General features: G+C 36.4%; 1 protein-coding gene and 1 long non-coding RNA gene across 2 annotated transcripts in view; one reads left to right on the top strand and one right to left on the bottom strand.

The window, feature by feature from the left end:
* Positions 1-1,423: 1,423 nt before the first annotated feature.
* The window catches only part of stk17al (serine/threonine kinase 17a like), a 30,921-nt gene continuing 13,318 nt past the window's right edge, over positions 1,424-19,026 (top strand). Inside the window, 3 exon segments of the mRNA NM_001077729.1 lie at positions 1,424-1,454; positions 1,655-1,802; positions 14,333-14,545. Of these exon segments, the coding sequence (NP_001071197.1) occupies positions 1,705-1,802; positions 14,333-14,545 (311 nt within the window). The 5' untranslated portion in view covers positions 1,424-1,454; positions 1,655-1,704.
* Positions 3,105-9,478, bottom strand: LOC147845567 (uncharacterized). The gene is made up of 2 exons (XR_015480569.1): positions 5,585-9,478; positions 3,105-4,841 (listed from the first exon to the last, which is right to left on the bottom strand). It is a non-coding gene; the product is annotated as an uncharacterized LOC147845567 (long non-coding RNA).

The raw sequence follows: 19,026 nt of genomic DNA on the forward strand, positions 1-19,026 counted from the left end.
TACAAATGGATTAAGTTCACAGTACTCAATAGGATTAGTTTTTAAACTTAAATGGTTTGTTGCGATCGTTTTCCTCAAATGATTTGAGTTACCTAAACTTATTGGGTTTTACAGTGAAAACATATTACTGAGGATCATTTTTAAAAACAGCACCTTTCACTTTAAACAGTGATCCGATTTAAGACAACAACGGTAATTAGGATAAATGACCTTTTATTAGCATTTCTACAAGGTCCAGGAATTCTAAACCTGCGTCCTGATGGTAACAATTCAAAAGCTGAGTGAACGGGATGTGTATTATCTTTTAAAATCGCAACTGCTGTTTTTTCCATAAAGGAGCCAAATAGATTCTGTAGTGAATGTTGTTTGTGGCCAGTTATCTTATTTGCCTGATTGATAATTTGTGATAATATCTTCTTCAGTTTAAGTGTTGTGGTTACCAAACCATAAAACAATTACATATGAGAACACTCTCTATTAATGATCTACTGTATATGCCATGTTTAAAGTCTGTGTACTAACATTAAAGCTTCTCAACTTGCGGAGGAGACTGAGGCGCTAACTTGCTTCTTATAAACAGCCTCTACATTTCTATCAACATTCAGTTTATTGTCAATACTTGTGCCTAAATACTTCAAATTCGATACCTGCTTAACTATTTTTTCCATTTATGATGACTGGTTTATAAAATCTAGTATGATCCTGACATAGCTCTTTTGTTTTTCCAATATTAAGTTGTAATGAACTTTTGTCCAACCAATCAGTGATAATATTAATATATTTAAAATATAAGGCGCTACTGATTTTCATCAAACAATATGAATGTTAAAAACCAATATATATGTTAAATGCATGTATTTTTATGATTACATATGCTTTGCTACATGCAAACCAGACAGAAACTAGAGCTTGACAGGATATTTCAACCAAAAATGAAATCTCTGCCATCATTTACTCGCCTTTCACTTGTTCCAAACCTGTTTGAGTTTCTTTCCTCTGCTGAAAACAATAGAAAATATCTGGAGGAATGCTGGAAACCTATTGACATGCATAGTACCTCAAAATGTAAATTTTAAGTTTAAATTCACTTCAGGGAGGGTAAACTGCAATTAAATGTTTGTTTTGGGGTGAACTATCCATTTAAGTGTTTGCATGTTGAAGATTTGTGTTTTTGTCTGGCAACTGTGGCTATTTTAGGGAATTTCTAATCATTTCTTTTCACTTGAAACCTGACTGATGCTCGTAGCTTGTCAATATACAAATTTGTCTGTGAACTCTCTCAGGACATAACCCCGCCTTCTTTATAAATTATGCTCTCTTATTGGCCGTCTCATTGAGGGGCGGGGTTTGTGATGAGCCTTGTGCTTGGGAATGTTTGTCCGCATTCTCAAACGGAGTTACCGCTGGCTGGACGTGCACTCACCGCTCATCTGTCGCGGCTCTAATTGAGTTCTGTGAGTTTCTCCGACACCGTAAATTAGATTGTACAGCATTTCCACGGCTGGGTTAAACTTGTGCTTGTGAAAAAGACGGATATTTTTTGCTTTTGAAACTAATTTCTCTAAGCATCATCACTTTTTTTTGCTCCCCAGCCGGTTTGAATAGTAGTCTATGGTAGTGACCTGATGGACTAAACTCTTATATTTGTACCCAGTGCTCCGGTGAACGGCTGGCATCATCCCGCAGCAGGACTTAAACGGCAAAATGATGAACAGGAACGGAATGGTCACAAAAATCCGCACTCGGATAAGGACCGACCCCTTCAAGAACAACTATGACCTGGTCGGCAGAGAGCTTGGCAGGTAAAACACCTACACTTTCGATTACTTGCTGTTTGGAGGAATTAGCGCGTTTAAAAGATTATAGTGTGTGCAAAGTGATGTAGTCATTTACCCGCGGGCAGTTTCACAAACTTGGGAACCGGTGTGGGAATTAATTGAGTGAGTGAATCACCGCCAGCTGGAAGCCGAGAGAGATTTGTTTGGCTGCCGCACGTGTAATCTGGGGGTCAGCTGGATGAATTTTAGCACTTATTGTAGCTTGTCGTTGCACAATAGATGTGTGATTTATAAAACAAATGTTATCATACACTTGTACACCTTTGCGTTTGTGCAATTCCAGCGTTATGCATGTGACATTTGCAGTAAAAACTCAAAACATAAATTTGCACAGAAAGCAAATGAAAACATTATATTGAAACTTGTTTATATTTTCCCGAACAACTAATCATAGAGTTGAGGGACCAGAAAAATATCAATCTGTAAACATGTTTCGTGCTTTAAATGAGGGAAATAAACATGCGTTATAAATGTGACCAAATAAAGTCTGCAGGTTAACTGTAGACAACATGCTTAGTCGAAATTCTGTGAATTAATCTGCACAACCTATAAGAAACGATGAACATCAAAAGGATGAGAGTTGGCTCCCTATAAAACAAAAAATGACTGGTTTTATTTAATTTAATATTTTCAGATTTATAAGGAAAAAGTGTCGTTATGAATGTGACATCTCTCTGTTATGGATGTGACGGATGTGAAATTGCCACTTGTGTCTTTGGTAAATCAAATAGAATAGTTTAAAAACATTGACAGATGCATTTTTGAGTATTTCTTAAGTACTGAAAAATAGTTGCTTACACAAAAAAACCAAGAAACGGTTTCCATATTTTTGGTGAACTTAATTTTTCTCATGGCAAGGTTGACATTGGCATAGAATTGCTCGTTTATAATAATGGCATTATCTACGTTTTTTTGGCAGTGTGGCTGCAGTCAAGAGAATTATCTAAATTGTTTTTGTGCATTCTACAAATTGTCTTTTACTCCTATGTTCGCCAATTGAAGTTTTGAGAAACATTTAACTGCTTTGTTTTTTTTTCTATTCTTGACTGACAATTGAACGAACCAATAGAATTTGAGGACTGTCTGCAAGGGAGCATTTCATTGGCTCGTTCTTCTGAATGAACACGCCTCTTCGCTAAAGCCAGGTTTTGTTTTAAAACCATTCAGATTGACTGTTAAACTGTAATCAGTGCATCATCTTAAAGCTTTTACAGCTTAAACCAAATATCTCCCTTTAATTGGGAGAGTTTTTTGGGGGAGGTGTCATTTTTAGTAACGAATGAGAATGTTTTGAGTCGCCATCTACTGATAGTTCTAGTAGTGTGGCTGCTTCTGCCATCTTGGAACAGTCAATGCTTAGTCACTCACTCTCACAAATCTTATATGCCACAATATTGCACTGCATTGGTTAATTTGTCTAAGAAATAGAAAGTTTGCTGGTGATATTGTAACATTAAGACTTGTTTTAGTTGTGAACTAAACTTTTGGGTCATAATCTACTAGTGTGGATGCTTCTGCCATCTTGGAACAGTCAATGCTACGTCGCTCACTTGAAACATATTTTTCTGAGATGCCACAAAATCGGACTGCCTCTGTTAAAACATTTTAAATTTGCCAAAAAAATAAAATAATAATAATACAGTTTACAGTTGATAATGTAACATTAACATTTCAGTTGTGAACTAATCTTTTGGGTCGCCATCTACTAATGTAGATGCTTCTGCCATCTTGGAACAGTCAATGCTTAGTCATTCACTCTCAGAAATCGTATGTGAGATGCTTCAACATTGCACTGCCGTTATTATAACATTTTAATTGGCTAGAAATACAAAGTTTGCAGGTGATAATGTAACATTAAGACTTATTTTAGTTGTGAAATAAACTTTTGTCGCCATCTACTGGTAATCTACTAGTGTAGATGCTTCTGCCATCTTGGAACAGTCAATGCTTAATCACTCACACATTCAAATCTTTTCTGAGATGCCATAAAGTTGCACAGCCTCAGTTATAACATTTTAATATCCCAAAGAAATATGAAGTATACTGATGGGATTCTGTTTGTTTTCATATCAACTCAGGATTACAGATATAGTAAATTTTTATTGTTTCCAAAAGGCAAGGTTTCGCTAGTTAAAGATGTTTGTGTCTTCATCTTATGTTGAGGTCTGTTTTGCATATAGATATTAACACATGCTTGATGTAACAGATGGGCAGTCAGCCTTCTCTTGACTGTTCATGGACAAAAAATTGAATGCAAAAAGCTGAACAATCAAACTTTCCATTGATGAATGGAAAAAAAAAATCTTAATTCTGAGAAAGTCATCTTTAATGTTGTCTAAATGACATGCTTCGCATTGCACACTATTCAACAACAACAACAAAAAATCCACATTTATTTTTGGCTTTTGTCAAAAAACCTGTGCAACACAAGACTTGATTTGTGGTCACACCTGTATATTCTAATAACAGTAACATGCACAAAAGGGATATAATTGAATCAAGCACTTCAGTGAATTGATTCAAAAGATTCGATTCAGCAAGATGAATTAATAAAAAGTGAACTCTGTAAACATTCTTCAACCTTATGCCATTTTCCATGGCCATGATGTGCCTGAAAAACAGGCTTGAATCCTCTGTGGTCTCTCTCAAGTAAAGCAAAAGAATTTAAACCATGTTAATTCAGAGCCGCACGAGGTCAATGCGTGATGAATATGCCGCTGCTTGGCGTGACATTGTTCTCTAATGCTCCGCTGACTAATTATAGACAAGATGGTATCGCTTGACCACTAGTACTTGTTTTCTCTCAAACAGATGTGTTCATTTAGCCATAAACACTCATGCTGTTCTTGTTGACAACTGCACACATGCTCTGTTTCTGCTGCCTTTAGGTGAGCTTTGCTTTCCAAGTTGCCGGATTTTAATTCACAATGTCGTTCCGACTCGTTTAACCCAATTTGATGGGTAATTTGTGGAGTGGGTTGTAAAATGTCTCATTTTGGGCCACTCATGCCTTGAAATCCTCACATGTTTTGTCTTTAAAGGAATAGTTCACCAAAAAATGAGCATTTTCTTCATCATTTACTCACTCAAGTGCATTTTTCTAAAGTTTCTTTCATCTGTTGAGCACAAAGCAAGATGTTCTGAAGGAAAAAAGCAGACATTTACATCCATAAGGAACAAAAAATACTGTTGAAAACCCCTATTTTTTGTATATCTTCCTGAGTGTTGAACAGGAGAAAGAAACTCAAGCAGGTTGTGAACAAATGGAGGATGAGAAAATTATGATATTTTTTTTTTTGGGTCAACTTTCCCCTCAATAAAGGTTACAAAGACAGGCTGTTGGTTTTTTTAATGCAGCCTATCTGATTTGTTCCCCATAGTGGCGAATTGAATGAGGAATGAAGGAATGCAGATGTTGGTGGATTTTGATGTTGAGATTAGAAGGGCAGAAAGACACGGGCACACAAATGTCTTGCATTCCTTCAGTGTAACCTAATCTGATTTCATCCATTTAGCCTGCTTTCCTTTTATCATATATCGACAGGCATCATTTTTCTTGTAAACAGATGAGCAGCAGAGACATTCATGGGTCAGCTAGGCTTTTGGTTTCCTCTGACACCCACCAGAAAAAAACAAACATTTCTTTATTTAGACAGACAGACAGACAGACAGACAGACAGATAGATATATGGATGGATGGATGGATTGATAGATCCACTATTTAAAGGGATAGTTAACCAAAAAACAATCTAAATTGTTATAAATTTCTTTCTTCTGTTGAACACAAAACAAGATGTAAACAAGAATGTTGGATAAAAGTCCATAATAGGAACAACAACAACAAAAAAACTCCACAGAAGTTAAAATCTGTTTAAATTTCCCCTACATGCTTCACAAATTGTCATTTTTGGGTGAACTATCCCTTTAAATTTCTTTAGCTCTCTGTAACTTAGCCTGCCTGACTTGTTGGCCTAGATCTTCTTGTATGTATGTGCACTTTGAGTCAATGGTCTCCAGCCTAAAATATACATTGTGTGTGTGTGTGTGTGTCTCGCTCTCTCTTTCTCTCGCGTTCAACGCACTCGTCTTACTGAATGGCCAAACCATCTGGCCCCGCTTGTCAGCACTCCATTCATTTGACACAAAGCTTTAGCAGCAGTTTCCGTATTATTCAGCAAGATCAAATCCAAAGTTTGTTCCCAGACATCTTGTTTGTTTATCCCATCCAAGATCTGTTTAGTATTTAGCTCCGTTTCCATTTCCACTCATTTATTCTTTCACATATTTCTTGAATTCCTCTGATTCATAACAAAGGAGCTTGAACTGAAAGTCCTCACTAGTGAGGAAAAGGACACTGTGTGATGAAGAAGCTAAAGAAGTGTGGAACTCTGAAATTTACCACATAAAACAGGAGTGTTTCTCACTTGAATATCTGCGCAGTTTGTGTAGAGGACGTCCCAGTTTATGAAAGTTTTTACATGAGCTGCTGTGTCCTAGTTCTTTGAGATTATAGGATATTTTTAAGCATATCCTTATTGAAGCTCCTCTGGAGTATCCAAAAATGAGCTCCAACCTGCAAAATGTGCTCTCCTGACTTTTTTAGCAAACACAAGCACATGCAGCAGCATCATCACTCCAACTTTTTCCAGAAGCTTTCCATCAAATTCATTCAAGTTTTCAGCATTTTTTTTTTTTGTTAAATTTCACCCCTCCTCTTGAACTGCGCCTGTTTTGGTAATCTGCGTTTTTATCCCCAGGAAGCTAATAAAGTTCATGAGTTCAGCCGAGAATTGAGCGATTTCCCCCTGTTCGAGGTGGTCCGAGTGAGGAATTGTGGGATACCGACTGAATCCTCTGCCATACCAGTAGCAGACAGGCCAGATGTGCTTGTGATGGAGTCATTGGCTTAATAATGGGCCTGTGTGATTTCCCTTTAATAACGGATTGAGTTGGTTCTGTGTTTGTGTGTTCGTGCACACGTGCGTGCTTTTGCTCTTTAAATGTTTATCCGTTCTTTGACTCATCAAAGAGTGAATAAAGGACATGTTTCTGCCATCTGGGCTTGAGAATGAAACCGAGAGATGTAGACGGATAGTCGGTCGAGGAGAGAAGACTGTGTGATTTTTACACAGGAAGTCTAACCGCATGGTATTTGGGTCATCTTCAGTGATGAATGTACATTTCCTGCACTCTCTGTGCTAAGTCATTGTTGTGGATTAAGGCTGACCCTATTCATTGATCATTTTGAGGCTTAAAGGGTTTTCCTAAATAAGTTTGACTATAAACTTATAGTGGAGGAATATATTAACAACGCTTTAACTAATTTGAATTTAGCTACACTCAGTTATTTTGCTGCTTTTCAAACTACTTTTGCAATGAGCTGAAGCAACAGAATTCTCGAGTTTTTTTTGGGGGGAACTTAATTGTTTTATGCTCGATCCACTTACATTTAAGTTAGCGTAATCGGCTTGTGTTGAGGCAACATGAGTGAATTGTGTGGAACCCTGCTTTTTTACAATGTAGTTGACCAAAATATTTTTATTTAGTTCGAAAATTCGATTTAAATTCTCTGTCTAACTGTTTTTGTATAAAATTGATTATTTATAAACTCTTAATTGATTAAATTTGTGTTTGTAGTTGATTACATAAAAAGTAAAACTATAACGCATTTTTTAAATTTGAATTGGTAATAAAATAGGATAAAAAGGATAGTTTTTGCTAGTTTTGAATGCAAATTTTCTTTCAATTCAATAAAGTAGCTAAAATACCAAAAACAAATGTTATAAAATGTAACGTTTTTCAAAACTAAAATTTCAATAAAAATGGGTAAAACACATTTTAATAAAACAATAAAAATAACAATAGTCTCTCAGTGATGGTCAAATAACATGCAAATGATTTTAATAATAATAATGGGCATCAGTATTTATTTTATTTATTTATATGGCATCTCTTAAGCCCTTGCAAACTGACAAATCCTTAAAATACCCAAACTTGTTTATTATTTAATATGAGCTGAAACGACACAAGCACAATTCCCCTTTCTATAAAACACATTTACTGGACTATCCTGCTTTTAATGATTCCTCAAGGATTTCTTATGAAATGAACCTCTTAAGGACATTTTTAACAAAGTAAAACCAGGATTTTTTATCATTTTTTAATGCTAAAAATCTTATTTAATTACAGTATTCAGTTGTTTGTTGTTTTTAATTTAACATTTATTGTTGAAATGTTCTTGCCAATGAAAATAGCCTTGGTTGCAGACATGGCATTAAATAAAAAATATATTACCACAATACTTGAGTTTTTTTTTTTGGGACAGCTTAATTGTTTCATGTTCAGTCCACTTACATAAAAAAAAAATAAGTTCACCTAATTCCTTTAAGTTTCCCCAAAACAAATCGATTGTTTATTACCCAGCATTTTTTACAGTGCGTTGCCATAAGATTGACAAGTTGACTTAAAAAAGCCATTTGTAACTTGGAACCGTTAAGTTGGCTTATTTTGAGTTTGTATAATTATTCATTTATTTAGTAGTAGTGAGTTCAACTAATTGCTTTTTCCTGTGTACTCTTTACACACACTATGAATACACGAGAAAAATGAGGTTAGCAGAATTATGCTACTGCCCTTTGACCTCGTCTCCCCTCACTCCAACACTTTATGATTGTTTTTGTAAATAAGAATAAGTGCAAGTGTAGCTTTTTAATGTCTGCACCAGTCAAAACATGCTTTTGGTTTGCCATAATTTCCTCACGTGTTGAACTGCTGAACAACAGTCTTGTTCTGAGTGTTGGCAGCAGCACACACAGTTCTTGTACTGGACGTGAACTCTATTTTCTGGATGTGTGCTCGCCTCACCTCGACCCTGCCAACCGCACTCACGTTCAGCAGGAAAAGCACTCCAGCTCTGCCAGTGGAAGCACTTTGGCTTGCGCCCCTGGAAACTTTCGGGGAGACTTTCATAATTTACAGTCATGGGAATTGTTAACACCAAGAGCGAATGAAGAAAGCCCTTGTCAAATTAAAACTGAGCTTATGTGGAAACATGACAGAGTTAGTAGGTGTTACAAGTTGTTTTATATTTTTATAGTAATGTTGTCCAAAATATATAGTCAATCTATTCTGTACACAAAATCCATGAAAAACCACCCTCGTATATTAGTTTATATGGATTGTATCGTATCTATTAAACTAAATTGGCCATAGTGTATGCAGCTGGGAGGGTATCTGCTGTGTAAAAATATGTGCAGGGTAAGGTGGCGGTTCATTCCGCTGTGGCGACCCCAGATGAATAAAGGAACTAGGCATGGTCTGATCAGGACTTTTGGATCCGATACCAAGTAACAATTCCTCGTCCTGATCGACCGATACAGAGTACTGCTTCTGATGCTTCAAGGTTGATATAACTGTAACATTGCATAAAACACATTTTACCTCCAAGTATGATACTTAAATGGAGCTTTTCTCCTTTCCTAAAAGAATAAATGCATATAATCTCTAATGCACGTCTCTTATAACCATTTAGTGTGGACACGTCATGGTCTGAAGCAGCTTTATAATAGATTAAACAGATGAATTTAGGAAGATGATTATGAAAATGACTAACAATGCAATTTGGAAACATTGTAAATGATAAAAGAAGAATAAAACTTGCCTCAATGAAGAAAAGGTTTGGAGCACATTTGAAGTTTAGAGAACTGCATCTTGCTCTGCTTGTAAACCCGTAAACAAGCACTTACAATCGGTTCATTTGATCAGCCAGTTAAGCGAGTACACTGGTTGAGTCATAAAATGTGATTATCGGCCGATACTGATGTCTGGCCAATCGATCGGAGCATCTCTAAAAGGACCACGCCAAAGGAAAATGAATGAATGAATGAATTGAATGAATAAATATTATATCTATGAGTACGACCAGACAGAATTTTTGCTATTTCTTCACAAGAATGTAGTAAATATGTGCAGATTTATGCATAATGATTTTGGGAGTATTAAAAATAATAATACCTTTTCAACTTTGTTTACAATGCAAATCCAATTGAATCTACTTAAATGGTAAACAATGCAAGTTATTAATATATACATTTACTAAAAGATAGAAAATGACTTTACAAATTGTTTTGTAAATAAAACATGAACATTTTCATATTAGACAATAATATTACTGAAATAATAAAACAACTGAATAAATATACATTTACACAAGTAAATAAACTCTGGGATAAAAATCAGCTGAAGTCAGCCGATTTCTGTGCGCACAAATTTTGTGTGGGCCTATTTATAGGTAATATTTGCATGATTTTTAGTTTATTTTAACATTGCTTTGTTTCATTTTAGTTTTATTTAATTGTATTTTGTTTTTCAGTTTTGTGTAAATTTTTGTATGAGTTTTGAAATTTTAGTAAATTTCATTTTTAGCTTAAATATTTTAAATAAAATTGACCCTTTATTCCTTAGTGCTTTTTTTTTATATTAATTAGTTTGATGAAATTGCTTTAGATGTGAGAGCAAGCCCGATGGACGAGTGTTTACATGTATGGAGTCCCGTGATGGAGCTCTAGATGGAAACTGTTGTTTTGTGTTTACCTTATGATTAAAGTTGTTGCTGCACGTCTGCTGGGTACCGCCTCAAAAGGAGTGAGTTTTAGCTACTTGTACAATTAAGGTAGCACTCAGAACAAACAAAACACCAGCGAAGAAACTCGAAACAGGGGAACATAAACATCTAATGCCAGTTAGCATTTTTAAAGTGTTATTGCAGAACAACACAAATAGAGTGCAGAAGTAGAAATGCACGGCTATGTGCAAAACATGCGCCAAGGGTCACGCTGATCACTCGACGCAGATGTTTAAACCAGGCTTTAGTCCCTTTATTAATCAAGGGTCACCACAGCAGAATGAACCGCCAACTTACCCAGCATGTTTTACACCGCGAATGCCCTTCCAGCCGCAACCCAACACTGGGAAACACCCATACACTTTTGCATTCACAGGCATCCACTACGGCCAATTGAGCTTATTCAGTTCACCTATAGTGCATGTCTTTTGGATTGTGGGGAAAACCGGAGCACCTGGAGGAGCCGGGGCTCAAACCAGCAACCTTGCTGTAAAGCGATCCACAACCCACTGTGCCACTGTGTCGCACTCTATTTTTACCAATTTATTAAAAAATAAGTAAAATTAATATTAATAAATAATAATAATGAATATAACCTATATATGGTTTTAATTGTTTAGGTTATTTGTATTTTATATTTAGTTTAAATTGGTTTTTGCAAATTAAATTAGTTAACATTTATTTTTACATTTATTGTTAGTCGATTTGTAATTTGGTCAGCTTAGAAATGTTTATTTTTGTATGTGTTAATATGCATTTATTTTACTTTGATCAACTACATTTAGTTTAGTGATTAACCAAAAATTGATCCATAACACATGTCAGCACAGGAAGGAGCTTGCAGCATGACTTGGCCTTTTCATCAGGTCTTTGGAAACGTCCAACTGGAAGCTCGCTCATCCGCAGTCTTTTATTGTCCACCTGTGTTTCTTGCGTGTTGGTGTCAAACCTGTGAGTAGGGCGTTAATGGAGACGCAGATTGGAGGAGACGCGCAGTGTTCAGAGCAGAGGTCACCGGGGGGGCTGTATTTTGTTGTAAGTGTCATGTTCGGTCATTAGCAGAACGAGACGGAGGCAGGACGGGACACCATTGAGTCTGAATGGAGGATGCTGGGCGAGTGGGTGGTCTGTGTGTTGGGCCACACACACACACACACACACACACGCGCACACACACACACACACACACACACACACACACACACACACACACACACTCTCTCTCTCTCTCTGCTGTCTCTTTATGAGGAGGTGTGGTGATGGGCCGTTTGTCCCTCTCGCTGTGGGACAGCAGAATGTTCACACTGACAGGCTGCTCTTTGTGTGTGCGGCGCAGTGTGTGTGTGTGTGTTTGACTGATCGATGAGGCGCTGAGAGGACAGATGAGGAGGAGGAAGCAGGAAATCACTGAGTGTGTGATTTGAGTTTTGTGTGTGTATTGATTTTATGTGCTTGTGCATGTGTGTTTCTGTTGTGTGTGTGTGTGTGTGAGAGAGAGAGCATCTGGGGTCTGATTCTGTGCTTGGGTGTGTGTGGATTGATTTTGTGTGAGATTAGGATTGTGTGCATGGCTGGTGTTTGTAAGATTCTGATTGTGTTTGTGTGTTTTAGGAATTGTTCATTAATTTTGTTTGTTTATGTTTGTTTGTTTGTTTGTTTGTTTGTTTGTGTGTGTGTGTGTGTGTGCCCGCGCTTGTGTGCATTAATTGTGTGTTAGATGGGGATTGTGTGCAGCATTTGCGTGTTTGTTGTTTGCAAAGAATTGTGAGCATTAATCATGTTTGTTTGTGTGTGTGTGTGAGCATGTGGTGTGTTTGTGCTTATCCATATGTGTTTGTGCATGGGGTGTGTGTGGACTGTTGCATGTGCTTTTGTGTGCATGGTGTGTGTGTGTGAGACTATTCAAGTTGTATGGATTTTATTGTGTGTATGTATGTGTGTGCACGTGTTTGTTGTTTGTCGGTGTGTGTGTATGTGCTTGTAATTATGTTCATTAATTTTGTTTGGTGTGTGTGCGTTTGTTTGTCTGTGCGCTTGGTATTGTGTGCATTAATTATTTAATTGTGTGTGTGCGCGCCCATGTGGTGTGTGTGCGTGTTTGTTTGTTTGTATGCATGGTTGGTATTTGTAAAATTCAAAGTGTGTGTGTATGCACTTGGGATTGTGTTAATTATTTTAAATTTGGTGTGTGTGTGTGTGTGTGTGTGTGTGTGTGTGTGTGTGTGTGTGTGTGTGTGTGTGTGTGTGTGTGTGTGTGTGCGCGCCACTTGGGATTGTGTGCGCACTTGTGCGTGTGTTTGTGTGCATGCTTGTGCATGTGTTTGTATACATGGTGTATGTATGTAATTGGGATTGAGGGTATGTTTGATTGTTTGTTTGTTTGTATGCATGGTTGGTGTTTGTGTTCAGATTGTGTGTAAGGTTGGGATTGTGTGCATTAATTGTATTTTTGTTTGATTGTGTATGTGTGTGCATGCACGTGGTGTGAATGCATTTGTGTTTTGTTGTTTGTATATGCATGTGTGTGTGCTTGGGATTGTGTGATTTTAATTTTATTTGTTATAATGATATTACATTATTTACACGTGTGTGTGTGTGTGTGTGTGTGTGTGTGTGTGTGTGCGTGCGGCCATGTGGTTTGTGCGTGTGTTTGTATAAATGTTGTATATTTGCGTGGGATTGTGAGCATTAATCATGTTTGTGTGTGTGTGTGAGCATGTAGTGTGTTTGTGCTTGTCCATATGCATTTGTGGATGGTGTGTGTGTGTGTGTGTGTGTGTTTGGTGTGTGAGAGATTGTGTAGAATTGGAATTTTGTGTTTGTAATGTTTGTATGTGTATTGTACTTGTGCATGTAGATTTTTGTGATGGCTCATGATTGTGTATTTGTGTGTGTTTCTGGTGTGTTTGTGTGTGTGTCATTGTATGAGAGGGAGAGAGCGAGCCTCAAACGGTCCCTAACCGTCAGTCTTATCATATGAGTGTCAGACTCTCATTAAAAGTGAAACCGAGAGGGAGGGAAGATCAAGTGTGAAACTGACGGTTTAAGAAAGCAAGGATATTCTTCTTCATCATCATCATCATCAGCCCAATGCAGAAGTCAATCCTTTCTGTGCATAAGGAAAACAATCATTGCAATTATTCAGTTAATGTTTGTAGATCACATGTCCCGTTCCAAACCCATATGCTTTTAAAGAATCTTTTCCCCCTTAAGGCAAATCATGAGGATAAAAGCTATACAACTTAAAAGAGACAAAAAAAATAAAAATAAAATAAAAGTCCCATAAGTGGCTGATATAGTCTAAATAACACCACACATGATTAAAAATAAAGGCAGTTAAATTGCTTTCTTGTAAAAGTAGATCAAACTCATTCACTGTGTGTCAAAAGACGGATATTTTTTTTTAAATAATAGTAGGCCAGTGTCTTATCAGTCTGAAACACTCTCAAACCATGCGAGTGTTAGCATTGCTAACTCTTGAACTGGATTCTCCTGTTTGGTTCTCTTGATATTTAACGAATGAAGTTCTTTCAAGCTAAAAATTACTTTATGTATATATATATTTATATATGTATGAACCACTGGTCTCATGGTTGTCACGATTATCAGTATTTTATATATTACTTCACAGCACAAGAATGCTTGTGTTAATGTCTAATTTGTAAATATATTTGTATATTATTTGTAATACACTTTTGTATTTTAGCACAAGCAGTCAGATATACGATTAATATGAACTCTACTTTAATAGAACAGCTTCAACATCATTACTCTAAGTGTTTATGTTTAAAGTTTCTCCTTCCCCAAACATTTCCCAATCTGTTTGTTAAATCTCTGATGTGTGTGTGTGTGTATGTTTGTGTGCACGCAGGGGCAAATTTGCAGTGGTAAAGAAGTGTGTGGAGAAAACTACCGGCAAGGAGCATGCAGCGAAGTTCCTGCGAAAGAGGAGGAAGGGTCAGGACTGCCGAGGCGATATCCTCAATGAAATCGCGGTTCTGGAGTCGGCAGAGGCCAATCCTTATGTGGTGGGGCTGCATGAGGTTTACGAGACCACCTCGGAGATCATCCTCGTCCTGGAGTGGTAAGATGCACATTTGGTTAGTTGTGTTGTGACCAGGGCTCTGATTTTTAAAATGTGCATAGAAACCTTCCTAAATGTGAACGTACACCAGAATTTATTTATTTATTTGGTATCGCTTTATTTTAATGGTCCCTTTAATGCTTTTTTTTTTTTTACTTAAGGTACATTGCGTCTACATGCCAACAAATTCTCATTAGATTATAAGTAGACTGTTAGGTTAGGGTTAGTGTAAGTTGACGTGTACTTCCAAAAGTGTCTTATAGTCAGTTAAATGTCTGTTGAAGGAGCAGATTCTGCAGATATTAAGCAGACAGACTACTAATACTCAAATGAGAAGTAATTGGCATGTTGTTGCAATGTAAATTTTGGTCAACAAAATCAATCAATATGTCAACCAGTCAATATTAACTTACAGCGGCGCACATTCGGCCATCAATTAAAAAAAAAAAACCTTGATCACAACTTTTGCCTGGGAAGTAGCGTACTCTCCACCCCTCTTTTGTGAGTACGCCACATTAATAAATGAGATCCCAGAGCTGGGTAAGTAACGTAATCCGTTACTTTATTCCAAAGTACAATTCATATGACAAAAATGGTAGTCTGTAGCAAAATAACATCTTTTTTTATATTCCATGTTTATCAGACCCCCTAGGTTTTCACGATTCCACGATCATGCAATATTTTAAACTCAAATTAATCGTGAAAAAACGTAAATAATCTTATAAAACATCCAATTCCAAACCATATAATCAAATTATATTTATTTCAGTTTGATTTGCAATTAGTAGTTTTATATGACTTGTAGACATTGCATACGCAGCGCACGTGATGTATTTGAGTGTCTCTCGCAAAAATTTCGTCTCACCTGCCCCCTCACTATTTGACCATTACGTGAGAGTGGTGGAAAATGTGTTGCAGCTTGTGCAGTAAGTAAATGCAGATGAAGCACGAGTGATTTACACTTCAAGTCAATGCAAAGATGCGATTAGACATCCTGTGGTGGAGATTGGCTGTTTTGATGCGCTTTATACTACAAAAGAAAGTTGGAGCAAACATCTAACCAACAGAGCAGTGGAACAGACAGAAAAGCGAGCAGCTTGCAATGATGGAGGTTGATTCAAGGATGACGGCCGATATAGTTACGATATATACGACCATTTAATATATATATATATATATATATATATATATATATATATATATATATATATATATATATATTATAGCAAAATTGATTAATATAATATATAATTCATTCATTCATTTTCTTTCGGTTTAGTCCTTTTATTCATCATCCCTTCTAGCTGCAACCCAGTACTGGAAAACGCCCGTACACTCACATTCACACACACACACTATGGCCAATTTAGTTTATTTAATTCACCTATAGCGCATGTCTTTGGACTGGGGGGAAACCCATGCGAACACGAAGAGAACATGCAAACTCCACACAGAAATGACAACTGATCCAGCCGGGACTCAAACTAGCGTTCTTTTTGCTGTGAGGCGACAGTACTAACCACTGGGCAACCGTGTCTCTTTTATTTTTATTTCATTGTTTATCACCAAGAAGAGCCTTGACTTTTTAATTGCGGTAAATGAACGGTTAATATTTCAAAAAATGTACCACTAATATATCTTTGTCATTGTTTCTAATAGTAACACTAAATATGTTACATCTCACGATTTTAAAACATTAACTTAAAATTAAGTCAATTTAGAAATCAAACTTTACATAATAGAAATCCGGCTTATTTTACTAATGTTTTTATCTAATAGTACATTACCTAAAAACAGCAAAGGTGCATAGGATCGTGTCAGAGAAAATCATCAAACATAAAGCATAAGGTTTATGTAAAAATATAAAAGTTATTTTGTGTAACCATGTAATCCAATTACTCTAATTACAAGTACTTGACTATTGGAATCTGATTACGTAATCCAGATTACATGTAACTCGTTACTTACTTGCCCTGCTCTGGTAGCAGCATGCCCTGACCCTGAAGTGTTTTATGATGACTTGGACGTTGCGCACTGTAATTTGGTTATTCAGTCCCCAGGGCTTTTGAAGATTAGAATTACAGGCCCAAAGAAATGGCACAGCGGGCAAATCAAAACAGGATTTTTTTTTCAGAACTCTTGCTTGTGTTTGCACTGCAGTTTGCATCTCTCTCAATACCTTTTGGGACGCCTAACCACAGACCACAGTTTGAACTAGTTCTCTTTTAACCCAGTATGTGAATGTTCCAGTACAATACACACACGCATGCACACACACAAAATTGAAGTAAGAAATGCATAAAGTCCCGAGTGAGAATGTGGTGTTCTAGGGTTTGCTTCTCGTGAAAGGTCAAATGCGAACGCTTCACAAAAAGAAGTGAGTGCAGCTTTTATTTTCTGACCACACAGCAGCTTTGCCAAAATCAAACTGTTTTTCATTGCCTTGTAATTTTCTGCTCAATTTTTCGAAATTGGAGAAGATGTTTAGTCAGACACCCAGACCTGACATTACTGAAGCTTCACAGCTTTAGGTTTAAAATTAAGGATCACTAATTTGGCTTATCAATGCTTTAGTTGATCCGAAAAAGTAAAGGTAATGACCTTATTCTTCTTGTACAAGCGTGTGCAGCTATTTGAAATTATTTTTTTTCCTGTGTCATTCACTTTTATTATTTTTTAGACGTTAAAACGACTCGTTATGCTGATTGATATTGCAAACTGATGTTTTCTGCTTGTATTCTACTTTGTCTTTATAGTCATGAACAAACTTGTTTGCAGAAAACTACTTGTTCCTAGTCGTTTTTTTCCATAGGCAACTGAATCAGAAGTTCTAAAATCATTGCAAAAACGAGCACACTTCAGCATTGAAGAATAAGGTCAATAGATAATTTACTTTCTATTTTTGTTAACATATTCTGCATGGTAAAAACACTATATACATAAACATTTTTTATTTATTTATTTGAAACTAAAGACTTTCACTGTAAGACCAAAAAAATGCAAAACAGTTTGATTCTTGGTCTCTTTTAAAGGGAAACAGCTCACCCGAATCTTGAAAACAAACAAAGATTTTTTTGTAAAATGTTGAAAAACAGTAACCATTGGCCTCCATTTGTATTCGTTTCCTATTATGAAAGTTAATTACAGGTTTTTAACATTCTTCAAAATATCTTATGTTCAACAGAATTAAAAAGCCCATAAAGGTTTGCAACCACTAAATGCTGAGTAAATGTTCATTTTTGGGTGAAATGTCTCTTTTAAAGTTCTAATTTCTATTAAATTTTTCATAATGTGCAAAATAAAAACAGGACTAAATGTTCTTTTTTTATTTTTATTTTATTTTTTAGCTAATTATTTATTTAACTCACCATTTGTGAGAAAATAGCTTACTAGATATTGTCAGCAGAAGTGCAATCACACTATTCTTGCTCTTCCAGTAACACAGTTGCTGATAAACGTCACTAAAGAGGAGGAAATGACAGGTCATTAAGTTTTAAATGCTTTTCATAATCAGTGTATCTGTCATTCAAATCTCCCTTATTTTTCCCCCCTTCATTTCTTGAATGCATTTCATGTGTTTTTCCTCCTGAAATCAGCTTCACATCAGCAACCTGTTATTGCAGACTGTGTGTGGATCAGACAGGCAGGATGCTGATGAGTTGAATGACGGAGGTTTTGAGAACAGGTTGATTACATCTGCTTCTGTTTCTCAAAGGTAGCTAGCCACAAAAATAAAAAAAAATGCTCCACCAATGAACCACATCCTCTGAAAAGACAGCTGTGTGTCAGACTGTCAAAGCACGCACATTGGTATGTGTGCAAGCAACTGGTGTCAGTAGATTTACCTTATAAGGAAGCCAACGCTTGTTTTTCGTTTTGCAAGCTCAGCCCCATCAGTCAAGGTCTTGATCTGTTTACATGCATATATATGTTTAAATAAACATTAGAATTAGTTGTTTTTATGTATATTAATCCTATTTTTCAAATATAAAAGAAAAATTGTTTAAAATGTGGAAGTTTCAGCTCTATTTTTCTCTATTTAGCATGTTTACATCTTCACTGTCTGAACAATGTGTCTGGTTTGGTAGGTAATAATGCATACACTTACTTTTACTCCAATTATCTGTTGTTAGTTAAATCCCTAAACTTGACATTGGCAGGTTTAGCAGTAAAACCAGTTTAAACCCCAGAGACAGACAGAAAGAGACGCTTTAATTTCCATTTCCTGTGGCTTTTCTTCTAAAAGCAGAGCCGCGACACGCTTGCATGTGCAACGCACCACATCCTCTGTTGTCAGAAACGAACCCAATTCTTGCCATTCTTTGCTGTCTTAAAGTTTAAACCCAAGCTATTGTAAGACTAAGAATAAGAAAGGTCATAATTACTTTTACCAAACATACACGGACACCCCACACAAATTTGTGGTGAAATGTCCGCAATGACTCTCTTACATAAACACACTAGCCGCTGCTTTTTCTAGG

The sequence above is a fragment of the Danio rerio genome, chromosome 3 (assembly GCF_052040795.2).
Source record: "Danio rerio strain M-AB ecotype USA chromosome 3, GRCz13ab, whole genome shotgun sequence".
NCBI classification, from domain to species: Eukaryota; Metazoa; Chordata; class Actinopteri; order Cypriniformes; family Danionidae; genus Danio; species Danio rerio.